Raw genomic sequence first — 20,754 nt, 5'->3', positions numbered from 1 at the left:
CCATAACTGGTGTCTTGTTTAATGCTACTTATTGTGAAATATGTGTATATGTTGTAGTACATTTTGTGCATTTGTTACTATTTAGGGGCCTATTTATCAAGCCTTAAACCAAGCGGAAACTGCGTTTTCCGCATAGTTTAGGCATTTATAAGTATAGCGTCCATTTAACAAAAGCCTTACACAGGAAATATGAGATATCTCCAGCATAATTTATCAAGTTTAACTTTTCGGAGCTTGAGCCTGAAGATGACGTTAGCCATTCTGCCCTATAAGAAGAGCATCGGTAGGCTTCTTGCTCTCCATTAAATCCTAAAAATAGCTCTCCTCCTAACGTTGCTCATGTGCATTAAAGAAACCTTATCAGAACCCGGAGTTGTAAGTGTAGTAAAGTCATCGCGAGACAGACACTTATTGGATGCGTTGTCCCGGCATCCATCGCTACGATAAGGGATGATAATTAACGGGGAGAAATGCAACCCTTAGTCTTGTTTATTATAACCTGAATGTAGAGGAAGAAAAGTCTGTAGGCACAGTTAAACTTAAAGGGGATCTATGTTGGTCAATAACAACATAGTTCAGAAAATATTTATTACCACTAGTGCTCTAACGAACACTTCTACCAGGTCGATGGCTGGGAGAATTTTAAAATAAATACAGGGTATTGAAAGGTTGTCAGCAGGGCTGATTGGAAGAGTCCCTGCTGCATTATGTGTTCTTATGCCTGTATTCTATTATTTATACCTCTTTAGACCACTGTTCGTCCTTTCATTTTTAATCCCTTCCCCCTTTACTTTGATTTTCTTTGTGCATCTGTAAGCAATCATTTTACTATAATTCAGGACTGCATCATTTAAAGTGTTCAGTTTTAAGAATTGATTGCTTTACTCAGCAAGCAGAAAATAAGTGGTAGAGTAAACAAACAGATAGGAGCCTTAATATCTGTCAGCTGATGTACGCAAGACAAAAGTCTTTGCAGTCAAGGATCAATCCATCCTGTTCAAATTTTGATAGTGTAAGACAATAACACATTCCAATTATCTGCTAATATGGATAGTATAAAGCAAGAACACAGCTCATCAGTAGTGCTTTCTACAATTCTTATACAAACAAGTGTCACAGACCTGAATTGATCATTTTTGCTAATTTTTTTTAAAATGACTTTTGGTAAAATTTATTGAGGGTATAAATGTGCTGTATTAACTGTACATGTATAAAAACAATATAAATAAAGTGTTTATTGCACTCCCTTACTTTATACTGATTGTATTGAATAAGTAAAAATATATTGAGACGTTTTCCATATATTAATGAGCAAATAAAATGTCAATAATTGGTAACAAAAATTGATTTTATACACAAACCATATATGCTTGGTCCAGTGCTTGTTTCCTGTAATCCAGTTCTTCTTCCAGATACCCCTTTAGTTTACAGAACTGCTCCTAAGAAAATGAAAGACTGTGTCTGAGTCTTGGTTAGTTGAACATAACAGCTCACACTTTCACTTTTCTGAGGGGAAGACAAAATTAGGACTTTTATAGAGACGAAATTCACTCCTGCAACCTCAATGAGGAATTGCAGACCATTCAAAGGAATAAACTTGTACAACAAATCCACCTATTTGGACGGCATCAGACTTCAACATGGAGTAAAATTAGACAATAACATCTCATCATAAAGCTCATACTGACCCACTGGGTTATTGGGGAAATGTCTGGTGGGCCTCTCCTGTAGCACACTCTCTACATGTGAAGGAACCCAGGCCATGGTCTGGCCAGCCCTGCCATCCTGGTTCTTTCTGGTGGCTGGCCAATCCTCAGGGACCTGCCACACTATTAAATGTCCTGCTGATGTTTGCGGGGATGAATCTCCTCATTCTGACTGGGCCAGCTTCCTGTCTGTCTGCTTATGTCAGGATGCTCAGGCTGACAGACAGGGTGAACAGCTTGTCAGGGCAGGGGGCTGATCTGCCCCTCCTCCTTGATGTCCGGCTGGCTCTCCTTCTGTTCCTCCCCTCCCATTCCACTCTGCCATGCACCTATTCTCCTTTCTGCTCTTACCCTTTCCTCCCTTCTTCTCCTGTTTTTCATTTCCCTTTTCCTCCCTTCCAAATGGGCCATTTTCCCCAGAACTTGAAGCAGGCAGACAGAGGGATCTGCCACACACAGCACTCAAATCAGGTAAGTGTAGTGGGGTATTAATGCCATGTACTGTGGGTAATTAAGTTAAGGGAGTTGGTGTAATATATTAAAGTACCAATGTAATGCAGTGAGGTGTATTAATGCAATGTGGCTGCTGTTGTGGGCTAGAGATAGTTGGAGAGGGCAGGAGCAATATGGTTCACTAAATGCTCAGTGTTTCAAGATGTGAATAGCACGTATCTGATTTTCAAACAGGGCCCCAACATTCCAGGATCTGGCCAATCAGAAACAAAGCTTAAGACACGAGTAGCAGCAAGGGTAGTCAAAGCACAAGAACAGGTAGCATAGAGCAACACAGTGAGCCAACTGTTCTGAGGAATGACTCAAAGGAAATGTCCCGTTTCGTCAGGACTTTGTTCTGACTGCAGAGATTGGGAGAGCAGTGTAAAGCTGGAAATACTTCCCAACAATCTGCTCCCAGCCATCAACTCTTACCTTGCTGTGGTATCCGAAGGAGGAGGGGTCAAAGTGCTGCACTACACAGCAGCAGCTTATACTATTTCTCTATGATGTGGTTGGTCTATGCAGAGCAACAGAGACATCATCAGTGGGAGTCACCAGTGCTTTATACAGAGTTCTTTCCCACATGAAGCAGAAAATGGTTGGAACAGGAGTCATTTCTATGGGAACTGTATTTATACCCAGTATGCGTATGTAAACCAGCTGCAGTAGAACTACATGTATCAGTGTGCTATGTCACTGTCTGTTATGGCATGATGGGACACGAGTCAAAGGCTATCAGGGCAAGGACATTTTAACTAGATCACTTTTTTACTGATTTATATATATTGGACATACAATTACTAAGGTATATCCAGTATATATAAAGCAGTGAAAAAATATATTTTTAAAACATAGCCGCCTGTTATGTAGTTATGTATGTGTAACACCACGCCCAAAGTGCAGTTGTTAAGCGCTGGTCTAGCACCAATAAAGTTGACCACATTCCATTCAGCAGAACAAAGTCACTTAGCATCTGTACATGCAGTTATGTGGACCAATACACCACTGGTTTCCCTGTTGGACCCTTCATGCATCAGTCGGACAATGCTTATGATAAAAAGTGATGTGACAGCTTGGCATTTCACACTCCAGTAGATTTAGTTTAAGCGAGGCCAGAGTAGATGGCCATAATGAAAAAAGTATATATTATGTCAAAATATCTGTACTTTAGAATTATTGTTCTGTTTCACTAATAAATCACTTTTCTAATAGTAATTAGTCAATACAAAAAGAACTTATTCCAGAAACAAGCTACTCATTGCGTATGTAATAATACTGTGTATTAAAAAAACACTAGAGTTGGTAAGTTGAGAAACCATAGAATACACCACAAACTTAATATTATTATTCAGAATAAAAACATCACTAAGCTTTTTTTTTACTAGAGTTTATAGATTACGGTAGCTGGACAAATAGGTTAAATAGTGATTTAGGTGCTGACATAATTTTGTGTCTATCTAGATTCAGCCTGTTTTTCACTCCTCTCTTCCCTAACGATAATAATACTAATAATTATTATGATAAAAATAATAATAATAATAAAATAATAATAAAACCCTCCATTTAACTTTTTATTCTTCTGCATACCACCCTCATTTTCCACTTCTCCACCTCTCCCACTTCCATTTCCTCCTATTTTGCTTTCTTACCAAGTAATCCACTACACACAAATGCTTAAAGAGAAAGGTGTCATTGAAATCTGTGGTGCTGGGAGGATCTACCATGGGGTAGTGAAAGCAAATCATCAAACCATAAATTTAGTTACCATGTCACTTTCCAACTCCATCATCTTTCGATGTAGTGCAGCTTCGGCTCCTTCTATCTGCTGTATCCACTATCAAGTAAAAGAACACATGACATGGTTGGTGTTATGTGAGACTTTCATATATGACTTCATAAGTCCTGTGCAACAGTAAAAAGTAAAAGTAATATGCAGGTGTCTCAAGCCTTAAATGAATATTTATACTGCACAACCTCATTCACACAATGCACATTGACTCTTCAAAGAAACACATTGTAACGTGATAAGTGTGTTTCCAAAACCACAATATTGGAATTCCCTGCAATACTTTTTTCTATCACCAGATGGCATCTAAACAGAAACGTAACTGTCAGTCATTTGCAGAAAAAATAAATAAGCCTAAATATTGGAGAACTGAAAGAGGCTGACGGATCCTCCGCTCAGATCATAGATGTCTCTACATTGTAATAGAAAAATAAATTAATTAAAAAAGAGTCAGCATTTCCCCTCCACAAATCCTTAATCAGTCCCAGCGATAGACAGTCTGGGCTTGTTTCCACTATTACAGGGAGACCATGGGGTAAATGTATCAAAGTGCGATTTTGCAACTCCAGCGATTTTCTCGGGAGAGTAGAAACTCGCCGATGTATGAAGCTGAGATTTCATGCAAAATCGCCAGAGTTGTGCTTCTGTCAAAATCCCTATTTGCAAAATCGCCAGAGATCAAACTCCCGACTGTTTGCCACTGCAGCTATACAAGTCTCCAATGTATGACGCTGCGAGTTAGCAAACTCAGGAGAGTTTGCTTCAAAACACGCCAGATACAACACGCTGCTTGATAGCAGCGTGTTGTACAAACACATCACTGTTACACTGCCCTGGCAGTGTTAAAACTGTAAAGAAAAGATAAAAGTTGAAAAAAAAAAAAGCGTGAGGTCCCCCGCTATTCAGCCTTAACCCTAGTGCTGTCTGACTAGTACTGGTCCCGTGAAAATCGGGGAAATAGTTTGCGTGGGGTCCCCCCGATTTTCACTTTACCAGCACTAGGCAAACCAGCCAGGGTTGGCGGCACTATAGCAGTGGGACACACGGCAGGGGTCCCCCTGCCATAATGACTAACCAACCCTAGACTGTTCAGCGCTGGGCTGGATTCCCTAGGGAGTAGGGTCCGCCGACAAAAATGAGCGGGCCTGCCGTGTGTCCCACTGCTATAGTGCCGCCAACCCTGGCTGGTTTGCCTAGTGCTGGTAAAGTGAAAATCGGGGGGACCCCACGCAAAATTTTTCCCCGATTTTCACGGGACCAGCACTAGTCAGGCAGCACTAGGGTTAAGCATGAATAGAGGGAGACCCCACACTTTTTTTTTTTTTTCACTTTGAACTATTCTTTACAGTTTTTACAGCTGTATGACAGGGGCAGTGTGACAGGGATGTGTTTACAACTCACTGTTACAACACAGGAGAGTTTGCCAAAAACAGGAGAGTTAGCTAATCTCGGGAGTGTTTACATCGCACAAAATCGCCAGAGATGACCAGCGATTTTGAACTTCAGTGTCAAAATCGCAGCTTGATACATTTCAGATTTTTTTTTCAAAACTCGCGGGTTGCCGCGATTTAAACACGCTGGCAAACTCGCACTTTGATACATTTACCCCCATGAGGGAGTCCCCTGATTATAGTGAAAACCAGCCCCAAGGTGGTCAGCACAGGGTGGGTGCCTCTATGGTTAGCGGGGCTGCAAAAACATCAGGCCATCCACTCCCCTCCTCAGGACATGATTAAGGATTCAGGTCGCTCTAGACCAGGCCTGTCCAACCTGCGGCCCTCCAGGTGTTGTGAAACTACAAGTCCCATCATGCCCTTCCAGCTATCAACTGGCTGTCTACCGGCAAAGCATGCTGGGGCTTGTAGTTTCACAACACCTGGAGGGCCGCAGGTTGGACAGGCCTGCTCTAGACTAATACACTCATAGCGCCCCATCACCTTCCTAATAAGGAAGGTGAGGGGCTAATACATGGTAGGCAAACACAAACTTGTCATTAATTTAAAATCTGGCTCCCCCCCCACCAATGTTTATGTTCGTGTTTTGCACAAAAATCAATGAAAAACTACTTTCACTTAAATCTGTTGTTAGTTCCAAAATTTACTAGGAATTAAATAATTAATTCCTGTTGCAAACTGTATTTTATTCAAATGCTTGGTTTTCTTTATTGCCTTCAGTAATAATGAAACATGAATTAATAGTATTAAATCATAAAATAATCATAAAATAAATGTAGTCATCACACTCTCAGGTTAATGGCTTTAATCATTTTTCAATAAAGAATTCTCTCATTCATCTCTTTCTTTTGCGCAAATTCGAAACTCAGCTCCACTTGGCTTTTTAAACAGATCCCAGCAATCTTTGCAACTAATGTCATTAAAGCACTAGGGAGAGGGGTGGCGTGAAGGGAGAGGGGGCTTCTCGCCTATCGCCATCCTTGTCTTTCCTACTGGCTTATCCTCAAGCGCCCATTCAAGGATGACTCTTTAGCCTTTACTCTCTAGTCTTTAGCCTTAACCATTTACTTTGGAGAATGACTATTCTTTTATATTTTAAGATTAATTTCAGTTTATACCTTTCCCTGTCACAATTTTGCTCACCCAAAAATCTTGCGCTCTGGGCTGCAGCCTAGTCAGCCTATTGGATAATAAGGTGCCCCTCCTGCCAGAGGCAATAAGGACTGCACTGAAAACTGCTGATACTCTTCTCGACCCAGTGGGCAGTGGAGACAGGGTACTTAACAAATCTGATACTTTTTAACTACAGTGGTCCCAGTATAATGAACAGAAATAAATAAATAACAGACACAATTTTAAAATAAACATCTCCACAAACTCTTTCTTCACCACTTCATTAAATATAATCTTTCTTGATCCAATGTACATTAGTCTAACTCAGAAAAGAAAAGAAAACTGAAAAAAAATCCTCACAAAAAACAACTCACTCGCTCATGATAAACAATATATGCAAAATGGCGGAGAATAACCATGGCTACTCCCCTTCACCGTGAGCCATGCTCAAGCTCTTTCCCATGCTGGTCACTTGTGACTGACTGGTGGTTAAGCCAAACAAGGAGTACTTGCTGTTATGATTGTATTACATTAGAATAGATTTCCTGTGTGCTGTCTGATAATTTTTTCTTTATTGTAATATTGACTATGAAACCAGAATTTATTTCTTAAGGGAGAGTGCCCAATATTGCTACATTTGTTCTAAATATAGTTTATATATGTATGTGGGTTGCTGCTGCATTGACATTTTAAAAACTCAAATGAGTTGTCAGCCAATAAAACGGCACTTTTTACACTGAAAACTCAGTTTCTTCATTTGAAAATATCAATCGAGAGTTTTCCCTTTGAAATACAGTGCCAACGTATTATTTGAAATATCAAAATTTTGTTTGTCTCACCATTTTCCTCATGGTGAGTTGTTTAATAGCTATGCAATAAAATTAATATATTTGATTTTACCTTTTATTATCTTTTTACTTTTACATATAGAATAAATTCAGACATTATAAAAACAGATACTTTCTAAGAAGCACCACACAAGCTGGCCACTGGGTGGCAGTCATAATTCTAAAGTGAAATAATTCTACGATAAATTATTGTCTTTCTGTTTGTTCTGCTATACACTAATATTTTAGGACCATGACACAAACATTTCACATTTGACTCATTGTATTCCAGCATTTTTCCAGTCATAAAATAATTTGTGACCAAAATACATTGCTGGACTCCAGGAGCAGGCTGGGCTTGGGGGCAAGGGAGCATCTGTCCCCTGGGCCGGTCACATGATGTGCTACCTTGGGCTCGGTGACTAGGCCACCTGCATTTTTTCCTTTAAAATGTTCCTAATAGGCTGCTGAGTTGAGCCTGGCCCCCAGGCTAAACCAGGCTAAAATTTGCCAGCCCTCTCCTGCTGGACTCACTGGAGAGTTCCTGTCGCTGTGATGCTTTTAATATTCTACCTGCTGGAAATTACAGAGCACCCCACTTGATACTGATGGAAGCGGTGAGCAACAATCTTTCTTCGTCTACTGTATCAATTTAATGTAACTATTGAGAATAAGGGTGGAATACTGCTCAAAGAAAGCATGTGTTTGCCCCTAGATCAGTGATGGGCAAACTACGGCCCGCAGGCCAGATCCGGCCCACTTAGTGGTTCTTTCCGGCCCACCAATATTTTAAAAAATTTCATTAAAATATGCATAAAATTATTAGGGCCGACCCTGTGTGTCAGAACCTTCATTTTTATGCCTTCCCAGCTATTTCCTCCATTACACTTCATCCTCCTTCCTAAAAGGACACTTCGTATGTCAATCACTGAAACACCTGCCCGCCCCCTAATGGCTGAAAGTCATGTGAGAAGATATGGGCTGGGCCATACACTAAGGCGGATTTCGATTGGCTGCTGTGTTGTCAGTTAGTGGCTCACCAGAAAGATGGATCTGCAGCAACCTGCTGAAATAAGTGCTGTGTCTGTACGATCGCTGCACTTATAGAGGTAATACTGCTATATAACACCCTCCCGCCCCATTCAAAAAATTTGTATTATATATTTCGATATTTGAGTTTTTTAATAAATTATATTGGCCCGCCTAAAGTTTTTCTTTTTTACTTGGCCTGCTCCTGAAAAAGTTTGCCCATCACTGCCCTAGATAGTGTGATTTTCATTCTACTATGTCTAGTACATTTTAGATTTCACACACCAGTGGTAATCGTTAAAATGATTACCACAATGCCGACACCGAGAACACCTACAAATAAGAAACGAATTTAGGAAAAAACGATTTCAATATAAATAGACTTACCTGAAAACCGCTGCTGCACATCTCCAATGGCACCAGCATGCAGACCGCAACTTATTCCGAATTTAGAGCTCTCCGGCACTACAGTTTGATGGCATTGCGACTTTTATTGATGTTAATTTAAAGCGGCAATGTCGGGACCCCGCAGGTTAAGTGTTTAAACACCTAACCCGACATTGTCGCTTTAAATTAACATCAATAAAAGTCGCAATGACATCAAACTGTAGTGCCGGAGAGCTCTAAATTCGGAATAAGTTGCGGTCAGCATGCTGGTGCCATCGGAGATGTGCAGCGTCTGTTTTCAGGTAAGTCTATTTATATTTAAATTAGTTTTTACTAAATTAGTTTTTTTATTTGTAGGTCTCCTCGGTGTAGGAATTTTCAGGATTGAAAAACCGTACCCAACCCCCACGCCTTCTGAAATCATGTGATTTTCCAACCAGTGACTCTAGCTACTGAAACAAATCCTTCTTCGAGTTTAAGATATATGAAATAGCATCCACTGTCCTACATTCCCAAGACTTTGATTGCCATTGGGAAATTAAATTATGCATGAGAACTGAAGAACCATCATGAAAGCATTATACCTGATAGGCATCACTGAACTCTAATTAACTGAAGCCTCTAAAGTCATCAAGGACTAATAAATATTTTACTATTACCTTCTCAGCCAGTGACAACACAGTACTCGCTTGAATTATGGCAACTTGTTCTTCATTCCTTAGATTCTGCCAGAGAAAAAAAAATGTGACTTTAGGGTGCAATGTTTTTAGTTATTAAAAATATTAATTAAGAATAATCACTTAAAAAATATTGAAGATGATTCTTTGTTGTCTAAAATAAGCAGACTTGTAATGTTAGGTAAGTGTTAGAAATCTAAGCATTCATTATATTTTAATTTTGTGCAATAATTTACTTTGTGTCATAAGATTCCCAATAATGTCATTCTACTCACCCCATTGTCTCCCAGAATATCCAGCTGTTTGATGAGATCTGGTATATTGACGTCCTATAAAATAAACACACATCATATCTGAAGAGGGTTTCATAATTCATTGCACATAATAGTGTTAATGCTCAGTTAGCTCAGATACATTTTACATGGCTGAGCCAATAATTGCAATAAACTTATCCAAAATGTTTTATCTGTGATTTTCAAAATCATGCATACGGCGGCAATGTTTAAAACCCCACTATGTTTAAAATATATGCAGATATAACATGTTATACCTTGACACCTTCCTTCATGCAGTAAATCTGCAGTGCACTGACTCCATCGGAAAATGGGTGGATCTGAAGATTAAATGGAGGGGATCTTCGTTCTCTTTCCTGTGAAGGAACGATAACACGAATAGTGAAGACATAGCTTTCAGCTGCTGGTTTCATTTATGTAACAGCTTGCACCAATTGCACATTTTATATGTCTCTCTTAGCTTATGAACTACACGCGTCAACAAAGATTACTTAATGTTAGTGCCACACAATATTAAGCATATCGTACCCCCTCACTGTATAGAGATCTATGTGTCTACTCCACAGGGCCATATTTACAAGGTGCTATGAGTGCAAATGGCACAGGAGCTGGTACAAATCACACTTCTCACCCACTACCGCTTCCAGCTCATATCTCAACTGCACTATTCAACCAAACTTTCCCCCAACTCTGCATTTTCCCTTTAAGGTTTCAGTTAAGTGATGCACGGAAATGACATTTGCACATTTTGTGAGTGGGATGATATGTTTAATTATAGTAATAATTTAAGTGCATTGTTTAACTGGCAGGAAGGTGCTTAGAAGTTTGATTGATTAAAGCCACTATGCTACTTCATGCACGAACCATCCACTAGGTAGGTTGAGAAAGTCACAGCTAATCATGGCTCATAGTAATATAATGTCTATTGCTAGGAGTTTCTATTGTAGGATTCTCTCTTATTGTGGTTGTTCAACCAGAATATAAAATATTAATGGGTCATTTTATGACCCAATCTTACTTCCAACTCCAGGTTGCGGAATTCCAATAATTCATTCTGGTCTCTTGCATCTTGCAGCTCTTGTTGTAGTCGGCTGTTTTCTGACTCTAGTTTCTCGATCTAAAAGAAAAATTATAATCATCCAAGATTTCTCATAAAACAACTTCCATCAGAGAAAATTGCTAGACAGTTTCAGCTGTTACCATATAATGATTATAACTTACTTTAAAATGACAGTCCATGAGGTACATTTTTGTGAGCACAATATATACACACATATATATATATATATATATATATATATATATATATATATATATATATATATATATATATATTGTGGCAAGAGCCCGCTACTGCAGAAGCACACGCATACAACTTATTCCTTTTCATGGTTCTTTATTGTCAGGATGGTAATAATGTTTTGACACCGTATTCTTGCACAGCAGTTATGGAGACCCTCAACGCTTACTATACATAGTCCAGCTCTCTGTCCAGATCAGCCAGCTAGCCCAGCGTTGATCTCCCTGAACAATGAAACAAGCAGGGTTTTATACCTGACACTCCTCCCACCGGCCTAGCTTGATGGACAGGTGACACACCCACCTTCTCTTTAAAAGGAAACGCCCATCCCTGGCTCTGTTTAGACTATCAGACCCACCCTGTCGGTTTGCTGAGAGGAAGCAGCTTTTAAATCATGTAAGTAAACCAATTTTAAACTACACATATGTTTTTACCTGGTTTAATCTCCACCTAGGTACATAACTGTGCCAATGTTTTACTCTACTTCCCTGCTTTCTCTGCATATTGCCAGCTAAATGCCTCCTTTTGTTACAATATATATATATATATATATATATATATATATATATATATATAAATAATAGATAGAAACACATATATGCACTTTTAACAATGGAGAGGACAGTAACCAAGACACTAATTACAATGACTATATATACAACAAAATGATGGATTATAGACTTGTGTGTCCAGCGTTCGTTGGATGATTATCTAGTATGCAGCAGGTGAACGTATTTAATGCTGTTAGTAATTCCAAATTTATTGAAAACATTGTGGAGTCACATCTTTAATGTCATCATTGTAAAAATAATTCTCTTTAACACCTTGTTCACAAAATTTATATTATATAGTTAAATCTGAAGGTAACTTTATTCCCTCCCAGCTATAAGGTTACGTGTTTAATTTTGATACCAGCAGTATTATAAATGTTTTAGATGTGAATAAAGAGTTAAAGTGTTTCCCCTAAAAGTGCCATTAGTAGTATTGTTTTTAATCTTTAGTGAATTTGGCCCAATGTTCATTACATACCATTAAAATTGAGCACCTCACAGACAACATAGCGGACTAATACGGCCATTCTAAAAAAGAGGTCTTGAGAACAGCCCCATTGGTGAAATCAGTGAAGGTATTCTGTTGAGATTCTCTTTTATTATTGTTTACAACAATCTTTGGACATGTCATAACATTTGACCCTCCTATATTAGTTTAGTTGTTGCTTGCTAGAAAACAATAACATTAACATTGGATATGTGATTTTATAATCTGAATTTGTTTGAATTTTCTGCACTGTTTTTTACTTACAGTAATTTGTATCTTTTGATATGCCTTTCCAGTGCTAATAGTCTATATTTTGTATATAAATTATTACACATTGTTTTAGATCTACACTTAGCATTTCATTATTTCTAGAGATGCTCGGGCTCGGTTTTCTGAAAACCGAACCCACCCGAACTTAGGAGATCAGAGTAGGCTCGCAAGCCGGCTGGGTACTTTCGCGCGTCTTCGGATCTGAATCGAGGTAAAACGTCATCATTGCGTTGTCGGATCTCGCAGGTTTTGGATTCCAAAGTACCTCCCTTCCCAGGAGCTCTAGCGCCATTGCTCACACAGAAACAGGGGTAGCAGTGTTCTTGTCACTCTCCATTCTCCAGTGACATTGCTCAGTGCCATTGCTCACACAGAAACAGGGGTAGCAGTGTTCTTGTCACTCTCCATTCTCCAGTGACATTACTCAGTGCCATTGCTCACACAGAAACAGGGGTAGCAGTGTTCTTGTCACTCTCCATTCTCCAGTGACATTGCTCAGTGCCAGAAATGTAAGTGGATTTCTTGTGTATATTAGCTGTTTATTCAGTTACTCCCTCTTTTCCTGGAAATTTGATCTTATGTTTGCATGGAGGTGTTTATTATTACTTTGTAAGGTTTGATTTTTATTTCTCTTAGGCTTTTGTCTGTTGATTAGTGTAGCAGAACATTTACAACTATGACATACCTTTTCTATTAGCTCCTGGTTTCGCCTTATGAAAAGTTGTTTTTCTTCCACCCAATGCGAATCCTGTTAACAACAAAAATTCTTAGACTAAAACTTAAATGTCTTTATTTAACTCATTTAGTTTTAGATACAGAAATCAGACTTTTTAAGTAATTCTAAGACTATGTATAAACATAAATAAAATGAAAAAAAAAAAAAGATTTACTAACCTGTCCCTTCTGAGCCAAGGCCTTTTCTAGATCTTCGATCTTGGCTTTGTAACGCAGAGCCTCTGTTTGCATCTGCTCTTGAACCTGTGAGATGTTGTGAATATTGTTTAATATCGTGCTTGGCTTTTAGTCCTCTTTAATAAATATATATTGTGTCCATATTACCAATGAAACTAGCTTTGTTTCAACCACATAAAGAGAGTAGTACAATTTTTTAACTTGACAATATAGAATTTACAGACTGTCAGCCACATTAATGGTTATATGGAAGTGGTATCCAGTTTCTTAAATTTATAGGATGCTAATTTAATGTCAGAAAATAGCCATCTAATGTTTAATCAGCCACAAATACATAAAACAATGCCACATCAATTTGGTTACCTTGACCTCTCTCTCTGCATCTATGATACTGCCTGTATGTTCTTGAAGCAAAGCGTAGGCCCTCTGTAGCGCCTGATACTCCTTCGTCAACTGGCGAAACCTCAGTTCTGACTCTTCAGCCGCTAAACTCTTCCAAGGGACAAAAGTTATTAACGTTAGTGAGCAAAACTCCAGAGACATTCTACCATCTAAGTCAGGAAGACTTTTTCAACTAAAGACAAATGGTACATTATTATAGGAAATAAAATTACTTGTACTATAATACTTTCCATCAAACTAGTTCTAGACCTTATAGATTGTGCATTTTAAAGACAGTTAACAACAGCATTTACATATTTCACAGTGTGTGCAATAGGGGATGTATGACCTCTGATCTATATATTCTGTGATCACCTACAAGAATGACAAATTGGAATAGAAAAATTCAATCTGGTGATTGAGGCGAAAGGCTACAATACTCTAGTCATTTGTCTATTATATATTTCAGTTGACAAAATAACTTTTTTCAGTTAACCACTGGTGGTTTCCCCCACACATGGCTATTTTGGGCCAGAACGGTCTAAATTGGTTCATTCAATTATCACATGTGTGATAATGTATGTTCACAATTTATTCCTAATTCTTCCACTTTCATTCCAAATTTGATATGAGAAATTAACAAATGTGGCTCTATTTACCTATGAAAAAATATTTCTAATGTAGTCTCCAAGTGTGTGATTATATAGCATGTAAGGTACATTATTTATGCTTTTCATTGCAAAATAAGAAGTTTTATTTTTAGAATGTAAAATTATAATGTAATATGTTTATTAAACATAGACACAGAGGGCCTGATTCATTAAGGCATGTAAAACAAATGTATTGAACGTCAGTATTCAACAAGGAGCGGATGAAAGGATACGTCTGTTTATGAATAAGGGCCTGCTCTGCTATTGCATACAATACACTGCAGGATACATCCAGTACATATGTTGAATATAAAGTCCCAAACGAATGCACAGAAAAAAAAACAATTATTCACTTAATGACACTTATCCGTAATAGTCATTAATGACAAAATATTACAAATATAATATAAAGTTGGGGTTTGTTCCTTTTTTTCTCCATAAAATAAATGTAATAGAATATGTCTACTCCACATAAAATGCATTTTTACAGTTGCTCCTGATTACAAACACATGTTCTAGCATACATACGGGACTGTCATTACTAGTGGTCGGCACTTACACCCAGACGTGTAGATGGTGCAAGTGATATGACTGAAAAACATGTACGTTTGAGAAGCCCAAACCTTGAATAGCACGAGGCTGCGTGCACTCTCGTGCTTGGCGCGCCCCTCCTGTACATTGACTACATGCATTCGCCCATTTCCCTCCCCGTTACACTCATGAAATCATAGGCTTTAGTAAGGGTCCCTTGAGCTTGAAGATCAACTGTTGCTGCGTTCTCTGGTGTATGGATTGTTTCCGGACATGCACAGTGCGATTTTACACAAAATACGGCACATGTCAGCATTTATGTTCCTTAATGAATTAGGATCTTGCACCCAGAACATGCAATACTGTACACACCATCAATCGAAAACTAAACTAAAACAATATGGAGAGTTTATATTCCTTCTATAAAATAAAGTTTATATTTATTTAAATGCCTAGAACTGAAAACATGACAGAAAAAAGGCATGCAAGTAACAGACAGCTCTCTAGGTTTAATAAGTTAGCCTCTGTAGTGCCATAAAGATACTGTAATAATACAGGTAAGTCTGCAGTAGTAAAATCACACATCAATGCTTTCTTAGTAGGTTGAAATGAGTCAAATACATTTAAGTATGATGTAGTATTTTGAGGTAAACAAAAAAGCTGTGATAAGCCCATACTTGCCAACTCTCCCTGAATGTCAGAGAGACTCCCTTAACTAGGGGTGATCTCCCTCACTCCCTGATGCTGAGCCAGTACAAGACGTGGTTGGCTTCGCCATCTGTGGCATGATGACACAGTTCAGAAACTGTGTCCTATGTCCATGTATTGATGCCTATGGAGGTGGCCATTTTCATGGAGACCAAGATTTAATGAAAGACTGAAAGGTAACACAACATGACTTCAGTAATGGAGACCGAAATGTAAAAGACACTTAAGTCTCTAGAGATTCATTAGCTGCTTTTCTTTAAGCATAGTTGCCTACTCTCCCGGAATGTCCGGGAGACTCCCGCATTTCTGGGAGACCTCCTGGGAGAGCAGGGCAACCTCCCGGTTCTCGTCCCCGAATTAGACAAGGTGGGAGGGAGGCTTAATGATGCAAATATTGTGTCATCTTAACCATGCCCCCTGTTGTAATTGGCCAAAATTGTGACATCCGTTTAAGGGACGGGGCCAAAATGATATGATTGATCAAGCCCTGCCCCACACAGCTACCGGGATCTCCCTGAAGCCAACGAGGAAAAGTTAGCAGGTATGGATAAGCCTTGTCAAGGTTTCCAAAGTAGACTGTAATGTGTACTTTGGAAACTGTGGCTGATAGAATAGTAAGAGAGACAAGCTGCTTCTTGTACCCACTGGTGGTAATTAAAATGCTTTATTTTTCTTTTAGAGGTAATTTGACTAGTGTCTGAGCATCTTTTGTATTTAATATTTATCTACTGCACATCTGCAGGAGCGCCAGGAGGAGGGGTAGCAGGTAAACAGTACCAGGACCACAGGCTTGTCTGGGGGACCTAGCATGCCTGTGTAGTGGGAGGAGCCACCAGTGACTATGGAAGGAGCCCCAAGAACTTGCTGTACAGAGGCCCAAAATTTCTCTTGGCAGTCCTGCTCATCTGTGTGTACCCTGTCTATCGGATCATTAGCAGCTGGAGATGACTGTGGTGATCTTATAGGAGGCAGTGACCTGCCCACTTGCGCAATTAGGACAGTGAGGACAGGGCAGCATGAGACCATGACAGTGTCATTTTGGAAGCTTGTGGTTCCAAACACACCTCTACATAAAATTAATTTTATATATAAAACTTGGGGGTTTTACATATGAAACCTTCTAATAAGGAAAAGTGGAGGTGTTGCCTATAGCAACCAATCAGATTCTGGCTAACATTTATCTAGAACACTAAAAAAATAATAGCTAGAATCTGATTGGTTGCTATAAGCAACATCTGCCCTTTTCCTTTTTGGAAGGATTGATATAGCTACCTTTTGATTTCCTTTTGTTTTTTATTTTATATCTACACATATTTTTGGTGGTGGCATGGGTGTGAAATTATTTTAATAACTGATATGTATTTATTTCATTTCTATAGATGGAATGAGGTTCAGGTGACAAACAATGTGGGAGGGAGCAGCGGGATGCAGCAAAAGTGGCCCGAGGAATGGAAAAATAAATCTGAGTGTGAATACCAATCTGTCTTTCTGAAACTAAGTGCAGGATAGTTTAATAAATAAACATACATTTTTATGTAGTATACAATCGTGTTTAAAAAATCATATTTGAAAAATATACTGTATGTTTCGCATTTCTTTCCTTTTAAGAACATTAGGATGTATCGCTAGATAACTTTGCTTACTTCATCCAAGTCATCGTCTGGCGTGGCCGGCGTCCTGTCTGTCCGATACGAAGCAACTGAAGAGGTTTCCGAATCCATGGAATCATCATCGTAACCAAACACAGTGTCCACCAGGTGTCTCTGCAGCAATGATAGAGAAGTAGAAGCAGTGATGCTGCTGGGACCATACTGTACACCAGTGGGACAGTGCTTCTAACATTACACAAACCAGTCTGCATTTATTATCTATAAAGGTTTATCTACTAAATAGAGAGGGACTGTTTTTCCCCCCACTAAATATTGTTGATTGCCAAATCAGTTGCTACAATAAAATTCATTCACATTGCGGAATTAGTGGCGCTATATAAATAAGTGATGATGATGATGATTAGTAAACATGATTTTATTCCATGGTACAAACCTTTATAGGTTTGGAACTTCTTTTATGTTTCTTTCGTCGAATACGTTTTTCTCTATCCTAAAAAAAAAAAAATAAGAAAATATTATATTCCTAGCTCTAAGCATACAAATAATCCTACTTACCATATGAATACTGTATAAAAATATTTTAACTAATGTAACAGAAAAAGGCTGCAAAATCCATTATAGTCATTAAGAGGAATCTTATAAAACTCATTATTTTATAATTTGTCATACAACATTCCTGTACGTGGCTAGATGGTTGGATAGTATGTATTGCATTGTACACAATATTAAGAGGGCAAAATAATTATTTTAAAGATGCAGTTTAAGAATATTAGCAATGCGATGAATGCAGACATTTCTGTGCTATTTAAATTCCACCATTAGATGTAAAATGTATTAAGAAACGTAGCTGTCAGCATTTCCCAGTAATATGACTCTACTAAGCACACTCAAGGAGGGAGCAGTTCAAGTCCACTTTATGGCATCAGTGGGCCCAGAAAGAAGATCATAATAAAATGCCCCTTTGCAAAATAAGAGATAACCTCCAGCTATATCCCACAAATATAGTGTACTATGCTTTCTCAAAAGGACAATACAGTACAAAATAATGCTGATGTGTGTGGGTATATTACATAACAATACAGAGGAGGCAAAAATCAGAGATCCGCTAAAGTTTTACAGATTAAACTAGGATCAGAAATAAGATTTAGGCTTGGATGCGGGCTTTGGTTAAACTCAGGAGTAGGCTTAAAGCTGGGGTATAGTTAGATTTAGGAAACTAGTTTGTTTTTTTTGAGTAGGGAGGGTTCCTATAGTTTTGAAAGGAAAAATAAGAACACCCATGTGACCTGAGGTTTGCTCAGGTCTTAAAACAAACCCCATACTTTCATTTAGGTCCCACATATAGTAAAAAATGTTAAACTATTCAACTCAACTTATTGAATTCTCCTATTCATTACATTTCATTAGTAGTTTGAATTATAAGTATTGTGAGCTGAAGATTTTGGGTGGAAAAAATGTGTACTTTCCTGGCAGGACACATGGGAGCCCTACCTATGAGGTCATAGGGTCACCACAACATCGGGAAATAGACCTCGGTTACTAGAACGGCTAATGGGTTCTGTGTACTACAGAGCCTAGTGCAGATGCCACTCTTAAGCCTGTATAAATACGGGTCCTGGAGAAGAAGTTAATATCATGAAGGAAGTGTCTATGGATGTATTTTTTTATTTTTTTTAAACTTTTTATTTATAACAGCAGATGTGTATAAAGCACAACAGTACAGGTAATACATAGTATCCAAGTACCAGGATTACAAAATGTAAAGACTTCAGCTAAGAAAAATCTATGGATGTATTTTGTCATGTGAATATCTGTAGGCACAGCTAATTTAAAACTTGGAAAACAAAAATACATATGCAGACAGGAAATATCCTGGCAGTAAATCAGTTACATGGCAATCTTCCCACAGCTTAATTTAACAAAGGTATGAATAAATGATGAATATAATATTTTAATACCAATGAAGAAGTTGAATAGCAAAGTGTTACCACTGCCACATAAGTGCTGTCGACAAAAGAGCAAAGCGAGCACAAATAGATCCCACAATATGTGAATGTGTCTAGTCTTTAGATGTACTGGCGCTATTTACCATCTTAGGGGGAAATTCAATTTGCCGCGAGATAATTTTTAACACCACGTTAATTAATTTTAACGCTGTTTTTTTTATCATTTTCGAGAGGGTTAACTTTACCTGCGATTCAATTTCATTTTTAACGCTACGTTTTTTTTTCACGAAACGGTCCTTTTGCGCTCCAGTAGAAGGTCTATTGAACGTATAGGGTGGATGAGAGCCCGCCGCGTTAAAAGCTATTTAATTGTTTTTTAACGCGGCACGTTAAACAGGCAAATATGCTGTTCTATCTCACACCTCTTTGGGGTGTGCTAAAAATAAAAAACCTAAGAAAACTATTTGAAATCATGTAATAATGAAAAGAAAACTATGTTTATCAGTAATGCATAACATGAAACATTTGATTTTATTTAAAAAAAAATAATGAAAAAAAACATAAAAAAATAAAAATAAAAAAATCACTAATTAAATATAGTTATGTATGTTTTTTGTACAAATATGTATGTACTAATGTGTTTTGACATGGTCGATGATTCTATAGTAAAAAATAGTGAAATAAAAAAATATGCTAAAGAAAGTACTGTAATGTAGATATTATCAAATAGAATGGTTGTGTAATGCAATCTAATGCATGCAAATGTATGCCAATCCTTTTTTTTTTGTTATACATGACCGCGTTAAACACTCCCATTCACTCACCTAAACACTTGCAAACACCAATGATTAACGCGCGGGAGCAGCGTTACCTCTTTTTCAATTGAATTGCACAAGTTTTAACGCTGCGTTAACTAAAAACGGTCGCTATAGCAGTTAGAAACCCGCTGCGAGAAAAAAAAAACTTGCGATCAATTGAATTCCCCCCATAGTGTGACTTTTAAAGGTGCAATTTTCAAACATATGCAGGTCAGACTTGTCTACAGAAGAAAAGACAATGGCAATCATCTATGAAACTAGCTTTCATTGGAAAAGTAGTAGCAGTATTTGTTTAGTTTTCCATTTGATTTTCTTTGACAAATATCTGATTGCTGTGCTCACCCTGTTAGAGCAAGCTAATAAAGATAATATAAAGATAAACTATTTTTTTTGTTTCTATATGAATCTGTGTAACATGCTATTAAGTCAGTAGAACAGTAAGCATTTTTGGAATATTATTGAGTGATTTTTATTTCACTCATGCCATCAGTGAGAGCCAAGTTACTGTACATCACAGCTGTCCATATAAAAGTGCCCATCAGACGCTTGAGCCAGAATCTGTAACTCTGAATGCCATTACTATAACACACCCTACATGAGATCCATTTACTGCTTGGCTTCACTAGCTAAATGTTTATGTTATTTCCATTTGCTAATAAGTATTGACTTTGCGACAACAAAAAAATAAATAAATAGTTTCTTTGTTACCCTTTACCACAACTAAAATAAAAATTGTATTGGAGTATTTCTATTAGAAGTGTGATTCTCATAGTGTTTGGTGTACATATGGCAACATAGATGCAGGTACAGAGCCCACACAAGT

At 38.0% G+C, this 20,754-nt stretch overlaps 1 protein-coding gene and 1 long non-coding RNA gene across 3 annotated transcripts in view; one reads left to right on the top strand and one right to left on the bottom strand.

The window, feature by feature from the left end:
* Nucleotides 1–20,754, bottom strand: part of JAKMIP2 (janus kinase and microtubule interacting protein 2) — a 103,311-nt gene that overhangs the window by 10,283 nt on the left and 72,274 nt on the right. For both annotated transcript variants that reach the window (XM_075209648.1, XM_075209649.1), the window contains exons 9-19: nucleotides 17,601–17,657; nucleotides 17,201–17,320; nucleotides 13,651–13,779; nucleotides 13,270–13,353; nucleotides 13,061–13,123; nucleotides 10,786–10,884; nucleotides 10,025–10,123; nucleotides 9,750–9,803; nucleotides 9,457–9,522; nucleotides 3,967–4,035; nucleotides 1,362–1,439 (exon numbers count right to left, since the gene is read on the bottom strand). In XM_075209648.1, the coding sequence (XP_075065749.1) occupies nucleotides 1,362–1,439; nucleotides 3,967–4,035; nucleotides 9,457–9,522; nucleotides 9,750–9,803; nucleotides 10,025–10,123; nucleotides 10,786–10,884; nucleotides 13,061–13,123; nucleotides 13,270–13,353; nucleotides 13,651–13,779; nucleotides 17,201–17,320; nucleotides 17,601–17,657 (918 nt within the window). The remainder of the gene's footprint in view (nucleotides 1–1,361; nucleotides 1,440–3,966; nucleotides 4,036–9,456; nucleotides 9,523–9,749; nucleotides 9,804–10,024; nucleotides 10,124–10,785; nucleotides 10,885–13,060; nucleotides 13,124–13,269; nucleotides 13,354–13,650; nucleotides 13,780–17,200; nucleotides 17,321–17,600; nucleotides 17,658–20,754) is intronic.
* On the top strand, nucleotides 2,003–17,447 carry LOC142152724 (uncharacterized). The gene is made up of 2 exons (XR_012691384.1): nucleotides 2,003–2,177; nucleotides 17,166–17,447. It is a non-coding gene; the product is annotated as an uncharacterized LOC142152724 (long non-coding RNA).

Source organism: Mixophyes fleayi, chromosome 4, assembly GCF_038048845.1.
Source record: "Mixophyes fleayi isolate aMixFle1 chromosome 4, aMixFle1.hap1, whole genome shotgun sequence".
In the NCBI taxonomy this organism is placed as follows: Eukaryota; Metazoa; Chordata; class Amphibia; order Anura; family Limnodynastidae; genus Mixophyes; species Mixophyes fleayi.
Note: the sequence above shows the minus strand (reverse complement) of the source record. Positions and strands in the feature narration are given on the sequence as shown.